The sequence below is a fragment of the Lagopus muta genome, chromosome 13 (assembly GCF_023343835.1).
Source record: "Lagopus muta isolate bLagMut1 chromosome 13, bLagMut1 primary, whole genome shotgun sequence".
In the NCBI taxonomy this organism is placed as follows: domain Eukaryota; kingdom Metazoa; phylum Chordata; class Aves; order Galliformes; family Phasianidae; genus Lagopus; species Lagopus muta.
Window position 1 is genome coordinate 11,996,105 of NC_064445.1, and position 22,267 is coordinate 12,018,371.

Below are 22,267 nucleotides of genomic sequence, written 5' to 3' on the forward strand. Positions count from 1 at the left end.
CCACCCTGCATCTCTGCCCCTTCTCTCTTCCTGTGTTTGTGGAGGTGGCAGAAGCCGCCCAACCTTCAAATGGGTGTAATTAAGAGTGATCACATCCAGGCTGCATCCTGCTGCACCTGGCTTTCACGGTGGTGTCATGAAAGGGGGGAGGAAAGTAGAGAATCCTCTTTTGAAGAGTTACTGCTGCCAGTTCCTTCCTCATGTATGTTGGTGAATGTCCTCCTAAAGACAGACGCAGGCCTTTCACTGATGCTAGCAGTGCTCACCGTTTTATTCTAGCACAATAAATAGAGGTGAAATGTTTGCCTTTGATGTATTAGAGATTGATAAAGATGGAGCTTTGGAAATAATCTTTACTTATGCCAAGTAACTGCTGCAAGTTTCATGTCATGTTTTCTGGAGCTAATGAATGGTGACTCTAATATTCACGAGAGATCAGGGAGTTAAGCCTCATTGCATAAAGCTTTTATTCCTTAGGCTGGCTTTTTCAGTCCATCCAGTTCTGAGCCCCACAAGCACCAGTGAGATAGCTAAGGGAAAAGAGCATGTGGGAGTTGGTTTTGTTCTTCTTTCTTCAGTCACAGTGCATTTCTGGGTAATCCAGCTCCTCTCCCAGGAGAAGCAGAAGTCACCTGCACAAACTCCTGGCAAGGTCAGCTTCTTTAAGCTGGTTGAGATGTTGAGATGACTTGTTCTGGGAGATATGCAAGAGGGTAAAGAAAAGGGCAAAGATGTGCAGGAGGGTAAAGAAAAAAGAAAAATACACCCATAATCCATGTTGGCTTTCAGTAATATTAGAATAATTTATAAAGGCATCAAAACAAATTCAACATCTATTAACAAGCTGATATTGCAATCAGTACTTAATTATGAGGACATTTTGGTGAAGTTAAAGGCACCTTGAAACGAGATGGAGTAATAGTAAAAGTCATGCTGACTTCTGCAGCATACCCTTCATTTTAACGGCCTGACCACCCTCTGCATGGCCTTTTCCTACCATCCTTTATACAAGCCCCATTTGTTACAACCCAGTAAGAACTGCCCTCTTTCCACCTATGTAAGTATTTACTGTTCCATACTGGGCACAGATTCTCTATCATGACAGGAAGGAGACCAAAGTGCTTCACCTTCTTTTCTGTCAGATGCAGCTCAAGTGACTTGTTTTCCACAGGCACGTTTCTGACTTCAGCATCATTTCACTCTCACTGTTAGCTAGCAGCAACAGCTGATCCCATTCTTTCTGCTGTTTAAGACAGTAGCTGCATTTATTGGCCAAATGGAGAGGCCACACCATGTGCCAGGGGAGCTTTTGAGACAAATGGATCTTAAGCCATTTCTGTACAACAGGCTCTGATAAAAGGGCCTGCTGTATTCTGCCTTCAGCTAACAGCCAGAGGAAGTGAAGTCACTTGGTGTGTAAACAGCTCAATCATCTAGCAAGAAACAGGTCTACTCTGCTCTAAGAGCCAATTACCAATAGCCAGCCCTAAGAAAAGCATTGCTGAGGATGATGGGCACATACCTGCAGTCTGTTTGCTACTACAAGGAATTAAAACATTCATTCTAGGTAGCATTTTACGGAAGAGACTCCTTTGATTAATCTTACAGTCTGAGCTGGTTCCATAGAAGGTACAGCAGAAACAGCACAGAGAGATCTCTGAAGTGAGAAAGATCTGTTTCTTATACTGCTAATTAGCAACTTAAATAAAAAGATGGAATTGCTTCAAGTAGTTTGTTTCCAGGTAGGAATTTAACAGGTTGGAGGTCAAACCAACCTGCTGGGACTTCATTTCTTTCATTCTAACCTACACAGTGTGTTGGAACTGAGGTGTCCTATCGTGGAGATTCCAACACAGCACGCTGCAATTTCTTACAGCAGTGACAGAACTGCGAGCACATCTTGTCCCTGCTGCCTCAGCTCTGCCTCTCAACGCTGGGAAACTAAAAGACAAACAGCTTCTCATCAACAAACCTGCTTTCTTAGCCATCTGCCTTCTCTGGGAAAAGCTGGTCACTCATCAGGTCTTAAAACCAGAGACATCAAGCTGAGGAAACTGATAAAAAACTACCCAAGTTCCTCATCTCTGCTACCTGGTGATAGGACCGTCATAGGAGTCAACGCAGCCCTGCCATGCTGAGTTGGCAGCTCTTCAGCTGCAAACTTCTTTTATGTATAAAAACATTCAGTAGGTGGAAGCAGCCTAAGAACATAAAGCTGTGGGCTACAAGACCTGCTTAATTGGACTGCATCCCCACCGTTTTATTAGTGGCTTTTATAAACATATAAAATGATTCAGTGTCCAGTATGGCAGTAAGGTAGAGAGCAGCAGCCAAGTGGTATTCATGGACTAGTAGGGGAAACAGGCCAGTCACATCTGTTTTAACCTGGTCAAAACATTAAATGGAAAGAGGAGTTCTGAAACTAAATAGCAAAGATGGGTGAGTCGTAGAGAAGCACTGCAACACCACTACTAAAAGCTCTATTGAGTCCAAGAAGCTACAAGTGTTCTGAGTCACCGTTATCTTCAATCTAACAATCAGTCGGTGGCAACCTCCACGCAGTAAAGAAATGTTTTCTCCAAAAATGAAGTGAAAATCATTGTCATGACGCAGTGTGCTGTACAGCAAGAGTTCAGCATTCCCTCAGCTTGTCATGTTCAGCTCAGCGTGGTGGTCAGCAAATATCTGATACCAAGGATGATCCTTAAGGGTGCTGCATGATTTGTCACAGCTTTCACACAAGGCTCCCTGGCCAGGATACCACAGTAAGTGTCACTTTGTTCTTTTGCTCCTTCAGCATTGGGATTAGTTCTGAGTTGCTCATTCCAACTGCTGGTACGCCATTTACTGCCACTATTTCATCTCCACACCTAATCAGAAAGACAAAAAATGAGCTCATCATAAGTAAATTCATTCACATTGTAACCTTGGACACCAAGATCACCTACTCCACCCCATACCAAGATCATAAATTCTTTACTGAAATGACTCTTAGGTAAAGGGTAAAAAGAGAACAGACGCAAACAGAGAAATGACTGCTGTCCTGAACCTGAGAGCAGGGGGAGGAAGACAGTGCTGTGCACAGGAGTGTAACTGGCTGGCTTGGCAGTAGAGGGCTGGGCCAAGAGAAATGCTCACAGGCTGAGGCATTCTCTCACTCTGTAGCTTGATCCAATAGGTTTCTCAGGCTGCCTGCATCATTCAACCACAGCACACCCCGATACCCTCCATGTGGCTGTACAGCTCAGCTGCATTGGGATGAGATGCCAGAGCAAGCCCCTGTCCTTCCCTCTATCTTACAGGGCTCCCCAGGCACTAAAACAGGATGCCCAGCTGGCTCCAGGGCTCTGACCAGCTCTGTTCTTTCATGCTTCCCAGGGTAGCAAAGCCTGACTCACTGCACTGAATCTGCCCCCCTGACAGAGAGCAGCCTGTAACAGTATTGCACTTGCAGCCTGCTGCATGCTTGTGGAAGAGCTGGTTCTGGTGGATCCTGGAGGTAATGCAGACTACTCACCACTCTGCCCGCTGCATTACTGACAGGGCAGCAAGGCTACCTTCCATTTTCTCTACAGGAGGGCTTTTCCTACTTGCACTGAGACAGTCTTCATAATTCAGGTGTTTTTGGTTTTTTTTTTTCTTTTCTTTGTTTTGTTTTTAACTCAGAAGCCTCTATGGTTAATCTGGAACATCCCCTTTCTAGTTCTTCTTAATTACTCAATTAAAGCCTTTACAGCCTTTTAAAATACCACATTTAATTCCCTTTAGTAGGTGGTTACGCTTTTATAGAAAAAGCACTCATTAATACAGGGTTTTGTAACGCTATTAACTGCCTAAGTGTGCAGCTATGGATTAGAAGTCCTTAACTGAAGCTCAGCCAGTCAAAAGGGTAAAAGCTCTCCAGGGAAACGACGCTTCTGCCTCGAGCCCACAGAAGGGCTCACACTCACTTCAGCCTTGCGTTGCGGCAGGCGGGCGTCCCAGGCACGATGGTTTTGATGAAGAAGGGCTGGTTTCCTTTGCTCTCCTCAAAGCCTCCTACAATGCTGAAGCCCCAGCTTTCCTGGTTGCCTTTGCTAAGGACAATATCTTGACAGCAGTGAAGGTAGCTGCAAAGAAGGCACAGCCAAAAACAATGTTTGTAAACATGCTTCAAGGAAAGCCAACTGACCAGAAGTTTACATTTTCCTTTGGGGGAAGTGCAGCTATGCAACAGCCTCATCTTTCTTATTTTATGGGCTGAAGGCAACCCTCTGTGCAAGGTGCGTTACGGGACGATTACCAAATCTGAAGACAACAGCCTCTTAGAAGTCTTACATTGTCAGTGGTAGTCAAAGAGTTTTAAAACGACTGCTCTCAAAGGGCTTGTGAACTGAAAAATTCATGAATTCACTTCAGAATTACTTAATGATTTTACCTAGCAAAGGAACAAAAACCACATCAACTATAAACAGCACTGCTAAACCCCGTGCAGTCAATGGGAACTGAGATTTTTATTCAGCTTGGTCCAACGAAGGCAAGCAGCAGCCACCTCTCACTGATGGCAAGTGAGCATTGTGAGGTGAGGCAGCATTCCTTCTGCATACCACATGGGAGCACGAGATGCCTTTCCTGCAGGAAGGGATTGCTAACCCAGGGCTGCTGTGTACAGTGAGATAGCAGACAGCAGATCGCTTGAGTGCTGGCCTCACTCAGTGAGGTGCCCTCCCAGGGAGCCTGAGGCACACAGCAAGGGAGAACACAGTAATGGAGTGCTAACAGGACTTGTGCTCTGAGCTTGCAGCACAAGCACACACCAGGCCCTTGCAAGGCGGCTGAAGAGGCATGGCAGAAGCACAGGCCGGCAGTCAGGTAATGTTCTGGCAACAGCAGGCTGTGTGAATTGCTGCTGATCACCCCTGAGCTATTCCTGCAGCTGAACTTCTCCTTTACAAAGTTTTTGCCTCAAGAGCTTTGCTTGAGCAGTTTGCAGATGAGTTTCAGAGTTCAAAAGCCTTCTCAGTTAACTTCTCACTGAGACAGAGATCCAATTATCTGCTTTCAAACAGAAGTTTACTTCCGTACCAGTTCCTCACACATAACGCTGGGAGACCCAGCTGCAGCTTACTGGTGCCTCCAGTTTTCTTCTGCTGGTATTATACAAATAAAAAAAACAAACAGAGCTATGACAAACATGATGGCATCTGGTGCAGATAAACAGCCCAGAGAACAGGAGTGCTACTTCAGCATAAAACATAAGTGAGCACTGAACGCATTCTCCAAGAACTGAAAAAAGCTCTTTACTAGAAATCTATTTCCATATGAAAAGGAGCTTTTAGGAAGAGAAAGATCAGTTCACTGTAATGGAAAATGACCGTGAGAAAAATATTTTGGACGTCACAGAAAGTAAAGGTGCAGATTTTATTCTGGGAGGCTCCCGGCTCCCTGCATCCCCCTCAGAGTTTGTGGAATGTGCTGCTCCGGTGGGGCCACAGCAGGGAGCACCTCAAGGTTACTGCAGAATTCTCCAGCTTTGTGGACTGGCTGCAGATAGATCTCAAAGTAAGAGGGATGCTGCTTTTCCACCCCTGAGCATTAACAGCCAGGCCTAGTGTGGCACGGGGCTGTTTCAGGAGTCAAAAGCTGATACAGAACAAGAGAGAGTAACTCAACCTCCAGGATTCAAAGAGCAGTGAATTAAATCCCCAACACCATGTTTTGAGATTTACACTATGAGTAACTGGTCTTTAACAATCCTATGAAGAAATGAAGCTCCTATGCTATCTTCTGTGACACATACAGTGATCATGATAATCATTCTAACAGCAGTGATTAGTAGTATATAATTAACTTGAAACACTCCCCACCACCAGATTACTAGCAAAACAATGGAGAGAGCAGAAGTCTATGGGGACAGCAGGGTTTCCCACAGTGGTATTACAAGAGAAAAAAGCCAGAATGTCAGGCACCAGGCTCTGTTGCCTGAGGCTGGAGAGAAGAGTGTTCCCACCTCATCCCTCCAGCAGCACAGATGTCTGCATCTTCATCAGGCACACATGGCCACAGGCAAGGGTGGAAACTCTGACCTAAGCTTACACACCAAATGTTGTGGTATCCAAGCGACCTTATGAGCATGGAGTGTTTCCTTTCAGAGGACTATGACCAAGATGCTCCTGTTATTCTGTCGCCTGGCATCCCAAGAAAGATACAAGACCAGAGCTGTGATCTCCTGAAACTGTTGAGCACTTGTAGCCTGGCACGTAGCCCAAGTTCTACAGGATGGGCTGCAGGGGCTGCACAGCTCAGAGCCTGCATGTCACTCAATGCCAGCCTGACAGCATTTGATGTAAAGAAAATAACCCACAGACACAAGAACCAAGGCTGGAATTAAACACTGTAGGCTCAAGCGTTGCAACAACAGAGTACATTTCTCTAGCCCTGAGCTAGACTTTGACTCCAGTCTTTCAGCATGAAAGCTTCGACTGAGAAGGATTTAAGGACTTCTGTGTCAGAGTAGTAGCTGTAAAAAAATGCTGAGCATAACCAAAATTCTACATGCCATCAACACTAAGCTTAAAGCTTCCACACTGACTGCTACCACGTCTTACTACAAGAAGGTGAGAAAGAATTGGAGCCATTTTTACTACTGGAAACAAGAAAAATTTTGTTGACTCCTTAAGGTCAGTGCAAGAAAGGAAGCCTGAAGAGCAGAAAGGGCATCTGAAATCACTGCTCCCTGCTTCAGGAGTGAGACCTTCTAACAGGCAAAGGAAGGGGGAGCAAACATTATTACCAGCACAAAAGGATTTCAAGCAATGCATTACATGGCTAGTAACGTCAGCCTATGCTTGAAATGAAGGCAAGTTCTCAGTGAGTAAAGAGTGGACACCAGTCCTTGCAGCAGGAAGGGTGGTGATGCTGGGAACCAGTACACATGCAAAGGAATTGGAGAAAGGAAGAAGGGAGAAGGCATGGCCAGTTCTTTCTGGCTGTACTTCGCCCCTGGAGCACCCAAGAGGAACAAGCTAGCAGCTGAGAATGCAAACCCAGGTTTGGGCCATCCAGGTACAGCTTGAACTGGTTCACAGCAGGCCTGCACAGAACGGACGAGTTGATTCTGAGGGAGGAAGGAGGAAACTAGAGGACTATGCTGAGCACAAGCCAAGTTAGTCACCTGAGACACAAAGCCACCTTCCTTGGGCTGTTTTGTTGAGCGCTTCCAGGCTGCTAAGTAACACAAGGGTAACGTAACAAGGTTTGTTAGTCTTTCTTCTTTCAGATGCCTCAAGAAACAAGGCTATAAATAACCTGAGCTTCCCACAAAAGGGTTTGGCTTTACTGTTCTACATTCGTCTTCTGCACGATCCCTCTCCAGTTACCTGAAATGACAACAGATTCTGTCTTTTCTGGCTGAGTGTACTTTCACGAAACCACAACAGTGAGCAAACAAGAGGTTCATCTCACCAGAAAGGAGACAGAAAATAAGTTTTTGACATCTCAGCTCTGTAACATGGAACGTAACATGCTGCTGCTAAAATCTTTGTAAGTTAATGATCCAAAGCTTTGCAGCAGGGAAACTCAGCAATTCAGAATGGTTTGTGCTTCACATTAGAGATCACACAGTTAAAACAGCCAGAAAGAATTAGACTGAAAGAGTTCCTCTGAATGAGATGATCAGAATCGGGATTGTAAAGCAGCAGATACCTGCTGGCCTCTGTAATGCCATCCAGAAAGAGACACAGTGATTTCAGCTAGTGGCATTTCAGAAGGGACTGGTTCTATGCTGAATAAATTTCAAGTCAGTGCCTCAAATTCCAAAATGTATGCTCTTCATTTTCTGTGTCACTTCTCTTAGAGAAGGGAAAAAAAAATAAAAATTTCAGAAACTTCTGAAACATGGTTACTGTGCAAAAGAAGTGGAAAAACAAGGGGTAACGCTGTAAGAAACAGCTGAACTTCTTTATGCATTCATTGTGCTGTGATCTCCCTGGCAGATGAGGCTTTCCTGTGCCTTAAAGCTAACAAGGATACTGGCAAGTCAACCCACAAAGTTCATTTCTAGTGTTAAGTCAGCTCAGTGACTGAGCTCACTAAACAAATGTACCTGGGCAATCCAAGCCATGTGATCCAGAGGGGAGACCAGCTGAATCCTCGCTCCTTGATGTCTAGAGAAGGATCTGTGGGGTCTGTTAAAAGGATTTCCAGGGCTTTCAGTATGACCGAGTGGGAAGCTGCATTAGATTTCAGTGCTGAGACAGCTTCATAGTAGTTCAGATGAGTCAAATCAATGCCATTTATACTCAAAAGTACATCTCCTGTTGATTAAATAAAATGGGATTATTGCAAAACCTGTGCTCTGAAGCACGTTCCTGCCTCAAGGTCTCATGTGGAGCCCTGCTTCCAATTTCACTTTACTATCTAAATCCAAGTTCTGCTTAAAAACAGTTCCCAACCTGTAAAGGATCTGAGAGTCTCCTTACCTCGCTTGATTCTGCCATCCCTGAAGAGGCACCCGATGGGCTGTACACTTGTTACATATATAGGGAGCTTGTTTTTGTTATCTCGTCCACCTCCAATTGTTATTCCTAGGGATTCCTTTGGTTCCTTCTTTATTGCAACTGTCTTTTCATGACTTACATATCCTGGAGGTAATTCCTACAATAAAATGACAATACAATACACAGATTCATTAAGGCAATTAACACGAAAAGCTCAGAGTCAGAACAAAATAGGCATTATGTTTCTTTAACTCAGAACATTTGGCTAGATGCTAGATACTGCTAGATGGCAAAGTCAGTTTCTTGTACTCGCTATGGGTGAAAATACTACTCTGTATTTCCAGTGTGACACTGCTGTGACTGAGGAACTGCTGTCTGGAAAACAGCTGCTCTCCCAACAATCCTGCTTCCTTGTGCTGTGAAGAGATGCTCACTCTGAGAACAGTTCTGCACCAAGGAACAAGGCCGCTCATACCAAGCAATCAACTCCTTTCTGACTACTACTAAACTGGGATCAGTAATTGCTGAATTATTTTGCTTCTCATGACTTAAAAGACATATGGAAACTTGACATTTGCTCTGTTTGTATTATAATCACCCCTCATCCTGATTTCTGCTCCTCAAGCCAATAACATAAATGGATAAAACAGACAAGTAGGAGTTGTTTGAGATACTGTATATAAAAGAAAAATCAAACTTGGAGATGCTGACAAAGATGGCCAGCATCCCTAGAAAATGAATGTGTCTAATGACTGTATGAGTATTACTTAAAGTTTAAATACCAGAGTTTATTATTTCCCTGTTAATTTGCAAATAATTGCAGATGTAACAAACTGTGGAGGTAGAAGTAGGTTCCTTACTAATCTTCAGAGGCATTTAGACACAGAAGTCTAGGCAGTTTTAGAATGTTTGCTCCCACAGCTGGCAGCTCTAAGCACGGAGCAAACCTCCACTGGTACAGAAGACTGGCAATTCTCCTCTTGCAGGATATTCTTGTAACATTCAATGGATGGCAGATACAACACTCGAGTCACAGCAGTGTGATCTGTGTAGCTTCTACTTCTGTGTCACAGAGCTGTGTCTCCAAACCAGAAGCCACTGCACGACACTCTGAACACACTGTGCTTTATGAATGTCAACAAGTCCACCACTGGCCCTGCTGGTGTCTCATGGACTGTGAATTTCCCATGGCCCATTCCAAACAAGGAGGGATTAAACACTGGTTCTGCATCAAAACTAGAGGCAAATGAGGAAATTGATATGTTTTTTCCAGTCGATGACAAATGCAGAGTTTTCTAGTGCCAACAGCCACCAACATGCTGCTTGTCAACAGCTCAAGAAGAAAAGGAGCTACTCTATCAGTTATACGTAACAAATAGCTGTCACAGAACTAACATAACAGAGCTATCAGACCAGGGTAACCAGTGTTTTTGCTGTTATTTCCAAGCTTACCTTCTGGTAGTTGGACTTCCGTCTGTAGTGACTCTGCTCTAGCCTTCTCCGGTGGTGCACTGGGCTTCCTCCCCCACTGCTGCTGCTGCTGTTGTTTGACGTGCTGCCATCTTCCCCTGGGTCCAACAGCTGCACACCTGGCTGCCTCAGGACTACGAAGTTTACTCTGGATTCACTGGTCTGCCAGGAGCAAAAAGAACATCTGAAACTGTTAGAAGTCAAGCAAAAGAGGATGATTGCTTCCTCTGCTTCGGTACGTGCAACAAGAGCAGCGTATCACAATACAAAATGAACAGCCGGAATGACCGATCCACACAATGGACAACCATCATAAAAGCAGTAGATGCTTTTTCTTCTGCTGTAAATAAACTTGTTATAGCTCCTTTCCTCCCAGCCCATATGCCACATCTGCTGTTAAGCATTTCTTCCATCTGTTTTCCCCCCCAAATACCTGAAGACCTGACCTTTTGCCCAAGATTGCTGCCAGTTAAAAACTCAACCAGCTGTATATCTGGCCTTGGCAGAAGTACAGGAAAAGCATTCACTATTGTTACTGCTCTTCTATCTGAAAGAAACTGAATTAATCCAACAAAACCTTATTGTGAAGGACTCTATTGGCGAAAGGCGTCTGTGCTTGCTTGGGGCATTTCCTGCAACAGATGAGAGAAGTACAGCTGTCCAGAAGTCCTCACTACTTGGACGTCCCCCACTCCTCTGGTGCCACAGCACCAAGCAGCAGTGAATTCCATGGCCTGGGAAGAGGGACTGCATCAACTGCTTTGCTTCTGTTGTATTTAGTCAGCTGGTTGGTCCGTGTGTGTTTTTAAACTACCAAAGGACAGGGTTTTCACAAAACAGAAGCTTTAAGTCTCTCATCTCCAAAATCACTTCAGGATGCAATTTTTTTCCTCAAAGCAATTTTGCACATATCTGTGTCTTCACAAAATATATTGTAAATATTGCATCCTGCTTTGGGAATTTGCCTTCCCCTTCATCCCCAAGTAGGGCACTACGTACAGTGTAAATGGGTGTGCATATACAGTATAGGTGCAAATGGTCCTTCACAATACTCTTCTCCAAACAGTTTGCAATCAAAATTAGAACAAAGTTTAACCAAGAAGCTCTCAGAAGAAAAGAACGTTTGGGAAAATGTCAGTTCTACAGAATGTCACTTCAAAAGGAATTAATTCCCAAAGCCACTGAAGCCAGTTCTGAGACTTACTGATCTTAGTGGGATGAAGTTCCTCATACAGAAGTTACACTTGCACGCTACTACAGAAATACAACAGCAAGAATGAAAACCAATTCTAACAGGCCATAGTATGGAATCACACATACAGCAGAAGGAAAGATCTCAGTGCTGGAATCCTGCTGTTACTATTCTATTCTCCCACTGCACTGTGCTCTCCTTTGCTAATTAGCAGGAAGAGAACTGGCTCTCCCTCACTCTGCTGACCTCGGATCCTTTCCAGGATATAAACAATATGTGATCAGATGTATTGTGTCAGGATCTTCAGATGGAAACTGGAGGTCACTGCCTAGGAAAATAAACAATTTTAAAACTGATCTTCGTGACATCTACTGCACACACAGCAATCCCTGCTCCTCAATCAATACTCCTAGCCTGCTCTGTTCACCAACACATTTGGCATGCTGCAATAAGAACAAATCCCTATTGTGAATGAAAAGCCACCCTTTCTCCTACCCTCTTTTAGCATTTAAAAAAGTTCTTAGTCTGAGATGCTGTTTGCATGGAGAGGTGTGGAGGGAGTCTGGAAAACACCTTCAGTTCGACTGCTGGAAGCACAAGAAGCTGTCCTAATCTGTTCTGGTTTCTGTAATGTGTGCATCTACACAGAGCATACAAATACTTATTCTGCAAGAAACTCTCCACACTGCCACACCACAAAGAAATTCCAATTGCCTTGGCTAAGCTGACGTGCCACGAGCAACTGCCTCGCTTCAGACTTGTCAGATGACTCATGATGTATGCCCACTCTTCATGTTGATCTTTGTTTGGAAGCAGCATTTCCCACACATCTGCAGAGCAGTTACTTTCCCAAAAAGAGATTTCAGGGAAGGCAGTTTGCTGCAGCATGTTCTGTTAGCCCCTGGGTCAGAGCAGGAGCCCTGCCACCAATGCAGGAAGCTGCAGTATCATTAGCCAGACAATTTCTCCGCATTATAAATTACCTGGATGATCTGTGCGGCAGTCTCAGGTGTTCCTTGCCTCAAATCCTGGCCATTTATAGACAGGACTCTGTCATTTCGACTCAGTTTCCCATTTTTGGCTGCCAGACCTCCCTCGAGCAGATCCAGAATAAAAATCCCTGCCTCATCCGTCTTCCTGATCAGTTTGATTCCCAAGGGTTCGGATCGGTCTCTCTTTATCAAGGTGACATGGATCACTTCCTGATTCGTAGCAGAAGGGGAGTCCTGCTGTGCAGTCCTATTGGAAAAGCCTTTCTCTTGGAGGACAATGAGGTGGAGAACAGGACCTGGGTGGCGCAGGAAGGACACAGCTTGGCAGTGAGTCACACTGCTGATGTTGACACCATTCACCTAGAAAAACAAACAAACCAGAGTCCCTAATCAGAACCTATGTAATTTAGGCACTGTCTACAATGCAGAACATCACAAAGCTGGAGACAGGATGCACAATCCCTATTCAATGCCGTGACTGAAGCAGCTGTTCCTCATGCACATTAGAGAGCAGAGTTTTCTATAAAAGCAATGCAGAAGAAAGCAGATGAATCAAGGCCACCGGTGATGGTGAGTAGCTAAGTACATGGAGGAGATAGGACCCCTCACGTGGCTAACAAGCCCGACAGTGCAGGATGTTAAATCATGACACTGCAGAACTGCTTTCCACTGACTTCCAGCATTCATTATGCTCTTGGAGGAGCTGAACTGGAGACTACCCACCCCTCACCTGGGAGAGCAGTGCACAGCCTACAGAACTTCTGGAATTGTCGCCCTAATCACACTTTTACCAAAGTAACTCTGAGAAGCTGATTTTCACTTTGCCACATGAGATATTGTAGTGTCTTTCTTTGAGGATGGCAGCAGGGCTACTGAGTGTGGGAACCTACTCTAATTACAGCCCAGTCAAGATCGAAAGGCGTACAGTTTGGATAAAGCAGAAGTTGTGTTGTTGGTCTGCATGAGGAACCAACTTGGAGATTCAATCGGCCACTTGTGCACAAGGCTGCCACTCATTACTGACGTCCACAGCCCAACAGGATAATTAGGTCTTTATGGCTTGTCAGATGATTGGGCAGCCACAGCCAGAAGGTGCTAACAGTTTTCCTGCATGTAGGTTTCAGTGCCTTGGACAAGGCTCTGTCACCTCAGCACACTGCAAGAGGCGTAACGGCTTGTCAGATTCATCTGGAAACTAAGTCTGGCCGTGGGTCAGCATGGTACAAGGCTGGTGCTCCTTATTACTCACATTATATATGTGATGTTGACTTCAAGTTGTAAGGTCTAAAGCTTCCTACCTGCCCATTAAGGAAATGCAGCTTAAGCAACATAGTAAAGCAAGCAACTACGACCTCCAAGCTAGAGCACAATCCACTGGAGAGAAATGGTGCTACTGGGTGCAGTTTATCACATAGAGATCTTTTCGCTTCACACAAAATGGTAAGCATTCAAAAATCTGGAGGGATCAGAAGGGTCCTCAAATCTACTTCTCAATTCCAGGAGACAGATGATGCTATTGACAGACATGTCTGAGCAGTGCTTTAAAAAAAAAAAAAAAAAAAAAAGCCTTCTCTGTAGAGATTTCCCAGTTCTTCTAGGCGACTTTGCCTGTTTATCCCTTTAGTTAAGACAAGCAATGAGACAGGAGGGTTGCATACCTCAAGAATATGGTCCCCAGGTGCTATTCTTCCATCTGCAGCAATGACAGAATCCCGCAAGACTTCCTGAACAACAATGTTTCCTAGTGGGGTGTCCTTACCCCCCACTATTCTCATCCCAAGCTCTTCCTCTGGATCTTCTCTGTGAATTTCAATTGTGCTCGTTTCAGCCACAGGGCTGGCTCTCTGAGGAACATCTGGTGGTGGAAATCAAAGAGAAAAAAAACAACACATAAATGGAATCTTCCCCCACTAGCCCCACAAGATTTTTAACACTGTTAAAGTAGCATCTAGAGGGAAAGGAAAACAGCTATCAAGAGAAAAAGCTCGGTCAAACTGAAAGCTATAAAGGCCTTATTTCTGTAGTTTCTCCAGAACATCTTGCCCTAACTTGTGGCAAATTTTAAACTCTCTCACTGCTATTTCTTGTGTTTTACTACAGGGTATTCATTCAGTGTGTTTCACTTGGACATTTAGTTTTCTGCTGTGACAGCTGGACTCCTGGAAGCACACATGCACTAATCCCAAATTCCACAGCACCCATTAGAGAAGGGAACTGCCGCACTGTAATTACTGGTCTGTCATGAGGTGATTCTACCACAGGCAGTTCACTACAACTTCCCTCCTCTAATTTCCTTTCCTCCTCTTCTTCCATCTCTCCTATAACACAGAAGTAATGTTTACCTTTTTCACAGCCTCCTGAAGCCTAAGCAATGCTTCTCAGACACTTTGAAGATGAAAGTAGTTGTTAGCAAGTCATTTTAAAGCTACCAGCACTGCAGCATTTAGGCAAGCCCAGCACTCTAATGAAGCCAAGGAGCCTGACTGCAAAGGTGAACTGCAGGTCTCATACAAAAGATGCAAGATCTGCTCCAAGTGTACTCAGAGTAAAAGCCAAGTGAGAACTAAGCTGAGCTGTGCAATGGCACATCACAGAGGAGTACCCAGCTCCAGTCTCTGCACATCTGGAAACTGAGACACTCTCAAAGAAGGCACTGAGATTTCCACGCTCCTTCCTTCTGGCAGGGATTGACACGAGAGACTCTAGGCTGCAGTGCAGATGGTTACTTTTATCTGCAAGGGTTTCATAAGTAACTACTAATCCAAAACCAGGCTAGGCTATAAAAACACACTTGCTTTGTAGCGTTAGGGAGGCGCTGACCACTCCAGGAAATCAACTGTATATTTAACTTTCTGAACAAGATTAAGAAGTTGGAGCATTTCCTAATTACTAATTATTTGGCTTCCATAAGTGCTTTTAGTGCTGCACGTTCCCATTGAGAGAAACTGCATTAATTTCTGCAAAGAAAACTGTAAATACAACATTCACTGCAGCCTGAGATCTCAGAGTTGTTTTGTGCCAGCAGTTCTGTGCTTCTGAGCAGATCTTCCCACATGCAACGCACATCTGATGAACGTATCTTCCCTCTTCTCAAGAACAAGATGAGGAAAGAGAGGATATCTAACAATACTGGAGAAGCGTCTGAAATAATTACCTCATTTTTATATTATAAAAGGTAATTACATAATTACATCTGTTTATCAAACTCTCACCTTCTTCCGTCTCCTCAAAAGCTGGGTTAACCAGTCCAGGCTCTGCGGTCCCTAGTGACACCACAGCAGCTGCGGAGCTTTCTGCTACAAGCGGGGATCCTCCACTGGGTCCCTCTGGATCCCTGGGCACCTCTGGATCCCTGGGCACACTTGTCTCCACCTTGGTGAGGGGCTCTTCCTTCCCTTTGGAAACAGGGCTCCTTTTCCGCTGTAGTTCACATTTGTATTTCTTGAAACCAGGACACCTGGGGAGAGATTGTCAGTGACCGTAAGTGGCTGACGCAGCACACATAGGCTCTGAGTGAGGAAAGCAGGCAGAGAAGGACGTTCAGGATCTCAGCAGCTGCTGAGCTTGTATCACAGATGCTTGAAGTTGCTCTCATTCTACTTTCAGCTTCTACTTTCATAAGTAGAAGAGCGGACTACTCACTCTCTTACTTTCAAAATTATTAAGCTCAATATTTTTAAAAGGAAAATGGAATGGGAAGAGGACTTACACTTGCTAAATATTTACATGGCAAACTCTCAGTGAAGACAATACCTCTTTTAAAACATAAGCAAACACTTAGCTCTGTGCTTTTAGAGCTGATGATGAACTGTAACTTTATGCAAAGGAAGTGACTCGAATTTCAAGCTCAGCTCTGAATCAAGCTTTGTTTTTAACGAGCTGGTAACATGGGAGAGCAGTGAGCAGAGCTTGATTCTCTTTCCCCTGAACGCGGCCTGACCCTCGGGCAGCTCCTGGCCTCCAATCCGTGCTGAAGATGAATGGGAGCAATTCACAGAAGCTTTACTCCCACTGACCACTCCCCACCTGGAGGTTCCAGGAGTAACTCTGCATTCAAAAAATGTGCTCTGTATGCAGTTACACCGTAGCTATCTCAGCAAAAACGAGCGAGGAAAAACAAGGTCTTTTATCAAAAGCACTTACAGAAAAGTAGCAGGTAAGGAGAGTGATGAATGCAAAAGCGTCACTTTCAGAGACATGAGTAGAACTGGGTGTTTACCACAGTCACTTTTCAAATTAAACTCTATTTACATTCTGGATAAACAAGCCTTACCCAGGTATTATCCGGTGTATCCCTGGTCATCTTTCGCTTGGAGCCAACAAAATGACCCTAGAAGTTACCCTAAAAGGCAGAAGCTAGCTGACTCACTTGGGCACAACCCTCTTAAGACATGGAGAAATAAATGAATTTTGCTAAGGGCAACAGAATCCCCCAAGAAACAAGCTGCTAGTTGCTACTTATTCCCTTAGGTATCCTACTATAATTTAATCTCACAGTTAAAAAAAAAAAAAACAAACACCCAAACCCCAGTGTAACTTCTTTTTTTTCCTCCTTTTTTCCACTTTTCAATCTTAAAACGCTCACAACCCAAAGTCGTGATTTTTAGAATACTCCATCCCCTCCGGAGATGCTCAGAACTGTATGGGAAGGATATAGTTTCCAGTCAGGTCAGTGTCATCAACACTGAAGGATGCCTCCCTCTCTGAAGTGTAACTCATGCATCAGAGGGATTAGCAAGTGACAGAAGTTTACTGGTACCAAGGCAGAGTTAAGGAGCTCAGAGGAAGGTTCTGACCCCTCAGCTCTGTACCCAGCCCCGCTCTGGCCATGCCCGTGCAGCACCACAGCTACGTGGGCAGTCCTTTCTGCAGCACCAGCATTCAGTCCTGATGGCAATGAGAAAACAGTACAGAGTCAGTTCAAGGACGCTGTAAGCTTTCTCATGGCATCTTCCACCACTGCCCCGGCTCTAACAGGAGCTCTCAGCTTGTGGTAACAAAGACAGGCTAAACAGCAAGGGTATGAGCTTGGCTGGAACTGTGAGAGTATCCCAAGTGCTGGGTGACCTATTTATAACACATGGCTCTGACTCAAAAAGCTACAACACAGCTGAAGGGAAACAAGCTGCGCTTCTCAATACCAACTGAGAAAAGTACACCTCACCAACGAAGGCCTGCTTCTGCCTGCACTTAGCAAGCAGCCTGCACTTAGCTCCCTTTCCTGCAATCATTAACTAGGAACAGATGTCATTCCATACCACGCTGAGACCTCTGGCACTGGCACTTCAGAACTTCGCCCGCTACCAGCTTAGCCAACAACGGAAGTACCTAAACACATCTCTGCTGAAGTGCAAGGAAAAAAAAAAGCTCTTCCTCTACACAAAGGGAAGAACATATATTTCATGTGCTTCGTTTTCTCAGCAGAAGAATGAGAGAGGATAATGGAATTATAAGTAGGTGATTCAGCAACTGCATAATGCACAGCTTGGAGGGACTTACACTATTTGGATCAAAGACATATATTGCACATCTTAATTGGACCAATTAAACTGGTAACACTGCACGATCCCTTGCCTCCAGAGTATTGACTTAGTGTCTGTCTTTCTTTTCCACACAAGTGAAAGAAGGAATATACATCTTTGGAATTGTTTACAAAGAGACGGACTCCCCAGATCAGGGCACACGATTTATATACATTTGAGTGGTTGTGTCCACAGACAACTTGCCTGCAAGAAGGCAAGGAAAGACTTCAACCTTTGTCCTGCAGCACATGGGAGCTCACTTCCCTAACTCACAATTATGCTGTCTTCACACACCCACCTTTCTGGCCTCACCTGCTGTCACCTCATCTCTGCTGTCCCATTTTGTCCCAATCTAAAAAGCTTTCTGCTCAGAAGCACAAGAGACAGATGGCACTACATGCAGCGCGATAACACAAGGTAAATGGGAAAGCACCTGTTCTGCAGGTGAGCTTCTAGTTCACACCGCTGCATTGTCTGCTGACACTCTGCCTTGAATGGACAGATGACAACCAGCTTATCCAACAGGTTTCGGACTAGAAGGCTGGACTTGTGGCACTGCTGGAGAGAGAGCTTCTTCCGATCCATAGGACAGAAGTTATACTCCTGCATGAAGTTTTCAAGGCACTTGAAACAGTACGTATGCCCACAGGGGGTGTCCATAGGCTGGAGCAGAGGCTGAAGGCAGATGTGGCAAATGAGTTCATCGTCCACTTCATTCTGGAAGTTGTAGAGATGATTGTCTGGCAAGAGGTGGAACTGACCGCATTCACAGCACAGCTCACCACCGTGGTGTGCCTGCTCTTCTGCTGCGGGATCAGCCATGGTGGCCAGGAAGTGCACTCCCAGGGCAGCAGGAAGGAAATGTGTCCGGTAGCAGCTGTCTGACAGAGTCCTCTGCTGAAAAGAAGAGAAAGAGTAATTTCCAGCTAAGTGCCAGCTCACAACGTAGCCAATTAAAAATTAAATTGTATTCCCACCTTAAGTTTCCCCTGGTATTCTCAACCCTACCAACCCCTTAAGAGTTCTTCCTTCCAGAGAGATCCTGTGAATGAACAACCCAAGGATGAGAGATCAAAAGCACACAATCCAGCAAAATCTTTAAGTGGATGAACTGAAGCTGAAATTACTTTACATGCCACGGTGACACAGGGTGTGTAAAACCCCACTAAGTGTACGAATTGGAAGAGCTGAGACAAACACTGCACGTTCTTGAGAGAATAATTTTCACATGGACCATTTTTCTCTAGAGCTTTCCAAGGATACTGAATATTATCCATTTATAAGACACGTATGGTGAAAGATCAGTTTGAGGATTTCTACTTGTCCGGATTTTTGGTCTTTTTTTTTGGGAGAGTGGTCTGAGGATGAGGAAGAAGAAGAGGAAGAAATTTTAAAAGAAACAAAAAAAAAAATCTGAGCCACATTTCCTTCCTCTTAAGCTCACTCCCAGCACAAAACATTAGTGTTAACAAAGAATGCATTGTTCCCTTCTCATCCATGCCTAAATTTATCCACAGAAACATATTTTCTATGAAAAGACTCAAGTTTTCTAAGGGAGGGAAAAGCCATAAGTACAGCACATGTCATAGATGGCTGTACTGTAAGACAAAGGCTTGAGCTTCACCTTCTTACAGGTCGGGAGGTAAGGGACAAACTGAGCTCTCTGCAGCTGCTGCTGTACTGATGTTAGTAACAGTGTCTCCAGTCACACCCCTTTTGAACCTTGCCCACTGTAATTAAATACAACATTCACCTGAGTTTGCTGCAGATCACATGCAGAGACACTGCTGCAGGAAGGCTTACTCCTAACCTGGGGATGCGGTACTGGATGAAGTCATACAACAGGGTTTTTTTAAGACCACTTTAAAAATCCCAGTTTAAAAATAAAAGCACAACAGTGACGACATGGAAAACATTTGAAAATAGTTGCTTTGTCTGGAACAGGTAACAGCCTGAGCAAGAGCGAACACCGGTCTGCACCAGTGCCTGGAGGACACGGCTGGCACGCAGCAGCGACACTGCGGGAGGGTAGGCAAGAACAATAAGATAGCAAGAACAGCCAGAAAAAATTAGTCATGGGTTTCTAATAAAAAGCATACATCATTCCACCTCAACTAATTGTCAAGCATAAGTCATCTATTTAATTAAAGGGATAATGTATCACTGGCACAATCAAGTGACTTCCCGGGCAAATTTTTACGTAGCTGCAGAGGTGGTGGCAGCTGTAGGGGGGAAGCGAGCACCAAGCTGCTCTGCTGCAGCACCAGAAAGCTTCTTCCCCTGCAGGAAGGGGCTTACACAGGGCATACAGCCCCTGCTCTTTTCGTGCACTCACTCCTTAGCTCTTACCCACAAACAGGAGCAGATGTGCTCTGCCCTTCCAGAAATGCCACTGATCTTCGCTACTTACCTGTCTGAACCAGACTCAGGCACCTCTGCTGTTTTTCTGACTGAAAGCTCGCATTTGATCTGAAGGCATCCCGCACGTGAAAAGAAAACATTTCAGCATCAATCACCTACCAATGCTGATCAATCCGTTCAGATCAGTTAAGGAAGCTTCCAAGGCTAACACCTACCAACACAAAATACTTGTGCTTCGGGTTGTAGTATTTGCATAAGATTTTGGCAAGTGATTAAACAGCTCTTCTGTCTCAGTGAAAACAAACTCTATGGTAATTTTGCTGATAAACAACTTCTTAATGGGGTGGAAAGGGGCACCACATTATTTACCAAATTCACACTGCCTTCTGTGCCTAAAGTTGTGTGATGATCTCATTTATGAGTCACTTCAAAACTCTGGAAGATAAAAGCATCACCACAACCTTACTGCATTTTTCTTCTCCGTTTTGTTCTTGCAAGCCCAGACCCTTGAAAGCCAGGTGTGAAGGTTCATTCCCAAGTGCCAAAGAACCTTTTCCTTTTATCCCACCATCCCTTCCATGAGAAGGACCCTCCTGCAGCCACCAGGGAACCAGGGCCTGGCACCTCAGCCACGAAGCAAACCCATCCCACACAGCCTTCGGCGAGGCAGAGGCAACCAGCAGCTCTGGAAGGGCAGCAGGCTCAAACAAGCCTGCCGCCTGCTCAGTGATTCAGCCAGAAAGCAGATGTTCAGCATGAGGAAAATTGCTAACATCTTATTCAGCAAAGATGACTACTGTGCAACAAGACAGACCTTAGGTGTCTAGAAAATGCAGTGTTTGAACACAACAGGCACAGCTGCCGGCTGCTCAGGTGGAGCCCAGCTCCAGTGTCCTGCAGCCAGCTCCCAGGGCTGCAGCTGTTTAGTGAAGCTGAAAACCCACTCCATCTGTTGCAGTTTCTGCTGCACATTCTGGCCTCTGAAGGCTGGAGCACCCCAGCAACCCCTGCCATTCTCGTGCTGCTTTTTGTTGTTTATGAAAATGTCAAAGCCTGACACATGTATATAGTGCTCATCTAATGCTGTTTTAAAAACACAACAAAAGCATCTGAGTCTGAGTGACCCCAGGAGTAACACAGCCCTCCCATACGTGACAAAGAACTGAAGAAAATAAACCTGCACAGTCCTCTTGTTTCCTACCCTGTGTGGGCGAGAGAAAAGATTTCTTTGGGCTCACCTTTATCTTCACTGCATAAGAAGAACAAAAGCAGTGGTGGTGGATTTTTTTTAAAAAGCAGGATTCCTTGTGCTGTAACCTCGACTCAAAGAACAGAATTTTTTTGAAGGAAGACTTATCAGGTCTGATCTTTTCCCCCACCAAAGCAAGCTTGCTCCTGGCAGCAGCAGCTCCGTGCCTCCTGTTCTCACTCTGTGGGCACAGCCCCTCTGCCCCCAAGCACTGGGAGCCCCCAGTCAGCGCCTGGCTCAGGGCTGGCCTCCAGAGCACCCCAACTCAGAGCAGAACTGACAGGCTGCTTCTGTGGCTGCTTAGAAAGTTGTTTCAGAGCGAGCAAGTACTCCAGGAAACCTTTCCACTGTTTTGCCTCCACCTGTACTAAAACAACTGAAGAAGAAAGTTGGGTCGAGCACCACTGAAAAGCAACATCCCTGCTGCCAACCTCAACATTTCAGCTCTCAGCACTGCTGGGCACCACTCTCACTCTGTAAGGAACTTCTCTCTTCCCTACTTTACTGTGGGGCACAGACACAATTCTGTCCCAGCCTGCCTGCTCACACAGCTGCAGCCTCGATACAGGTTGCTTTCAGTCACCAACACCCCAGTGCCACCTCCTTGGGGTATGACTTCACTGCCATTCCCATTGACAGACTGAGCTCACATCACAAGATGCTCAACTACAGACCCAGAGCCACTACATGCAGGAATGTAATACTCTTATGCGACTGAATCTGACTGTAAGCAACTTACAGCCATCACACAGGAAAATCCAAGGAAAGAATACCAACCCAAACCTGTGAACCAAAAATGCTATTCCACACCCTCTCTGAGTGGCCCTGAGGAGCACATTTCTCATTGCCAAACAAAGAAGGATGCAGTCAGCCTACAGACAGCAAGGCGAGGACGCAGCAGAAGTGTAAAGGTTCCTCCTCACGGATCAGGATGACAAGGGGAACATCTCCGCTAAAAAATTAACCATTAAAAAAATCTAGTTCTTCACATTAAAAAAAATACA

General features: G+C 45.0%; 1 protein-coding gene across 5 annotated transcripts in view; it reads right to left on the reverse strand.

Moving 5' to 3' along the window:
- Positions 1-774: 774 nt before the first annotated feature.
- LOC125699945 (ligand of Numb protein X 2-like) overlaps positions 775-22,267 on the reverse strand; it is a 29,794-nt gene continuing 8,301 nt past the window's right edge. For 3 of the 5 annotated variants that reach the window (XM_048960014.1, XM_048960016.1, XM_048960019.1), the window contains exons 2-10: positions 18,087-18,550; positions 15,344-15,588; positions 13,790-13,986; positions 12,123-12,491; positions 9,930-10,109; positions 8,460-8,634; positions 8,084-8,294; positions 3,951-4,109; positions 775-2,870 (exon numbers count right to left, since the gene is read on the reverse strand). In XM_048960014.1, coding sequence (XP_048815971.1) covers positions 2,735-2,870; positions 3,951-4,109; positions 8,084-8,294; positions 8,460-8,634; positions 9,930-10,109; positions 12,123-12,491; positions 13,790-13,986; positions 15,344-15,588; positions 18,087-18,550 — 2,136 coding nt within the window. In that variant the 3' untranslated portion in view covers positions 775-2,734. The remainder of the gene's footprint in view (positions 2,871-3,950; positions 4,110-8,083; positions 8,295-8,459; positions 8,635-9,929; positions 10,110-12,122; positions 12,492-13,789; positions 13,987-15,343; positions 15,589-18,086; positions 18,551-22,267) is intronic. The other 2 variants (XM_048960015.1, XM_048960018.1) reach the window with 1 other exon arrangement.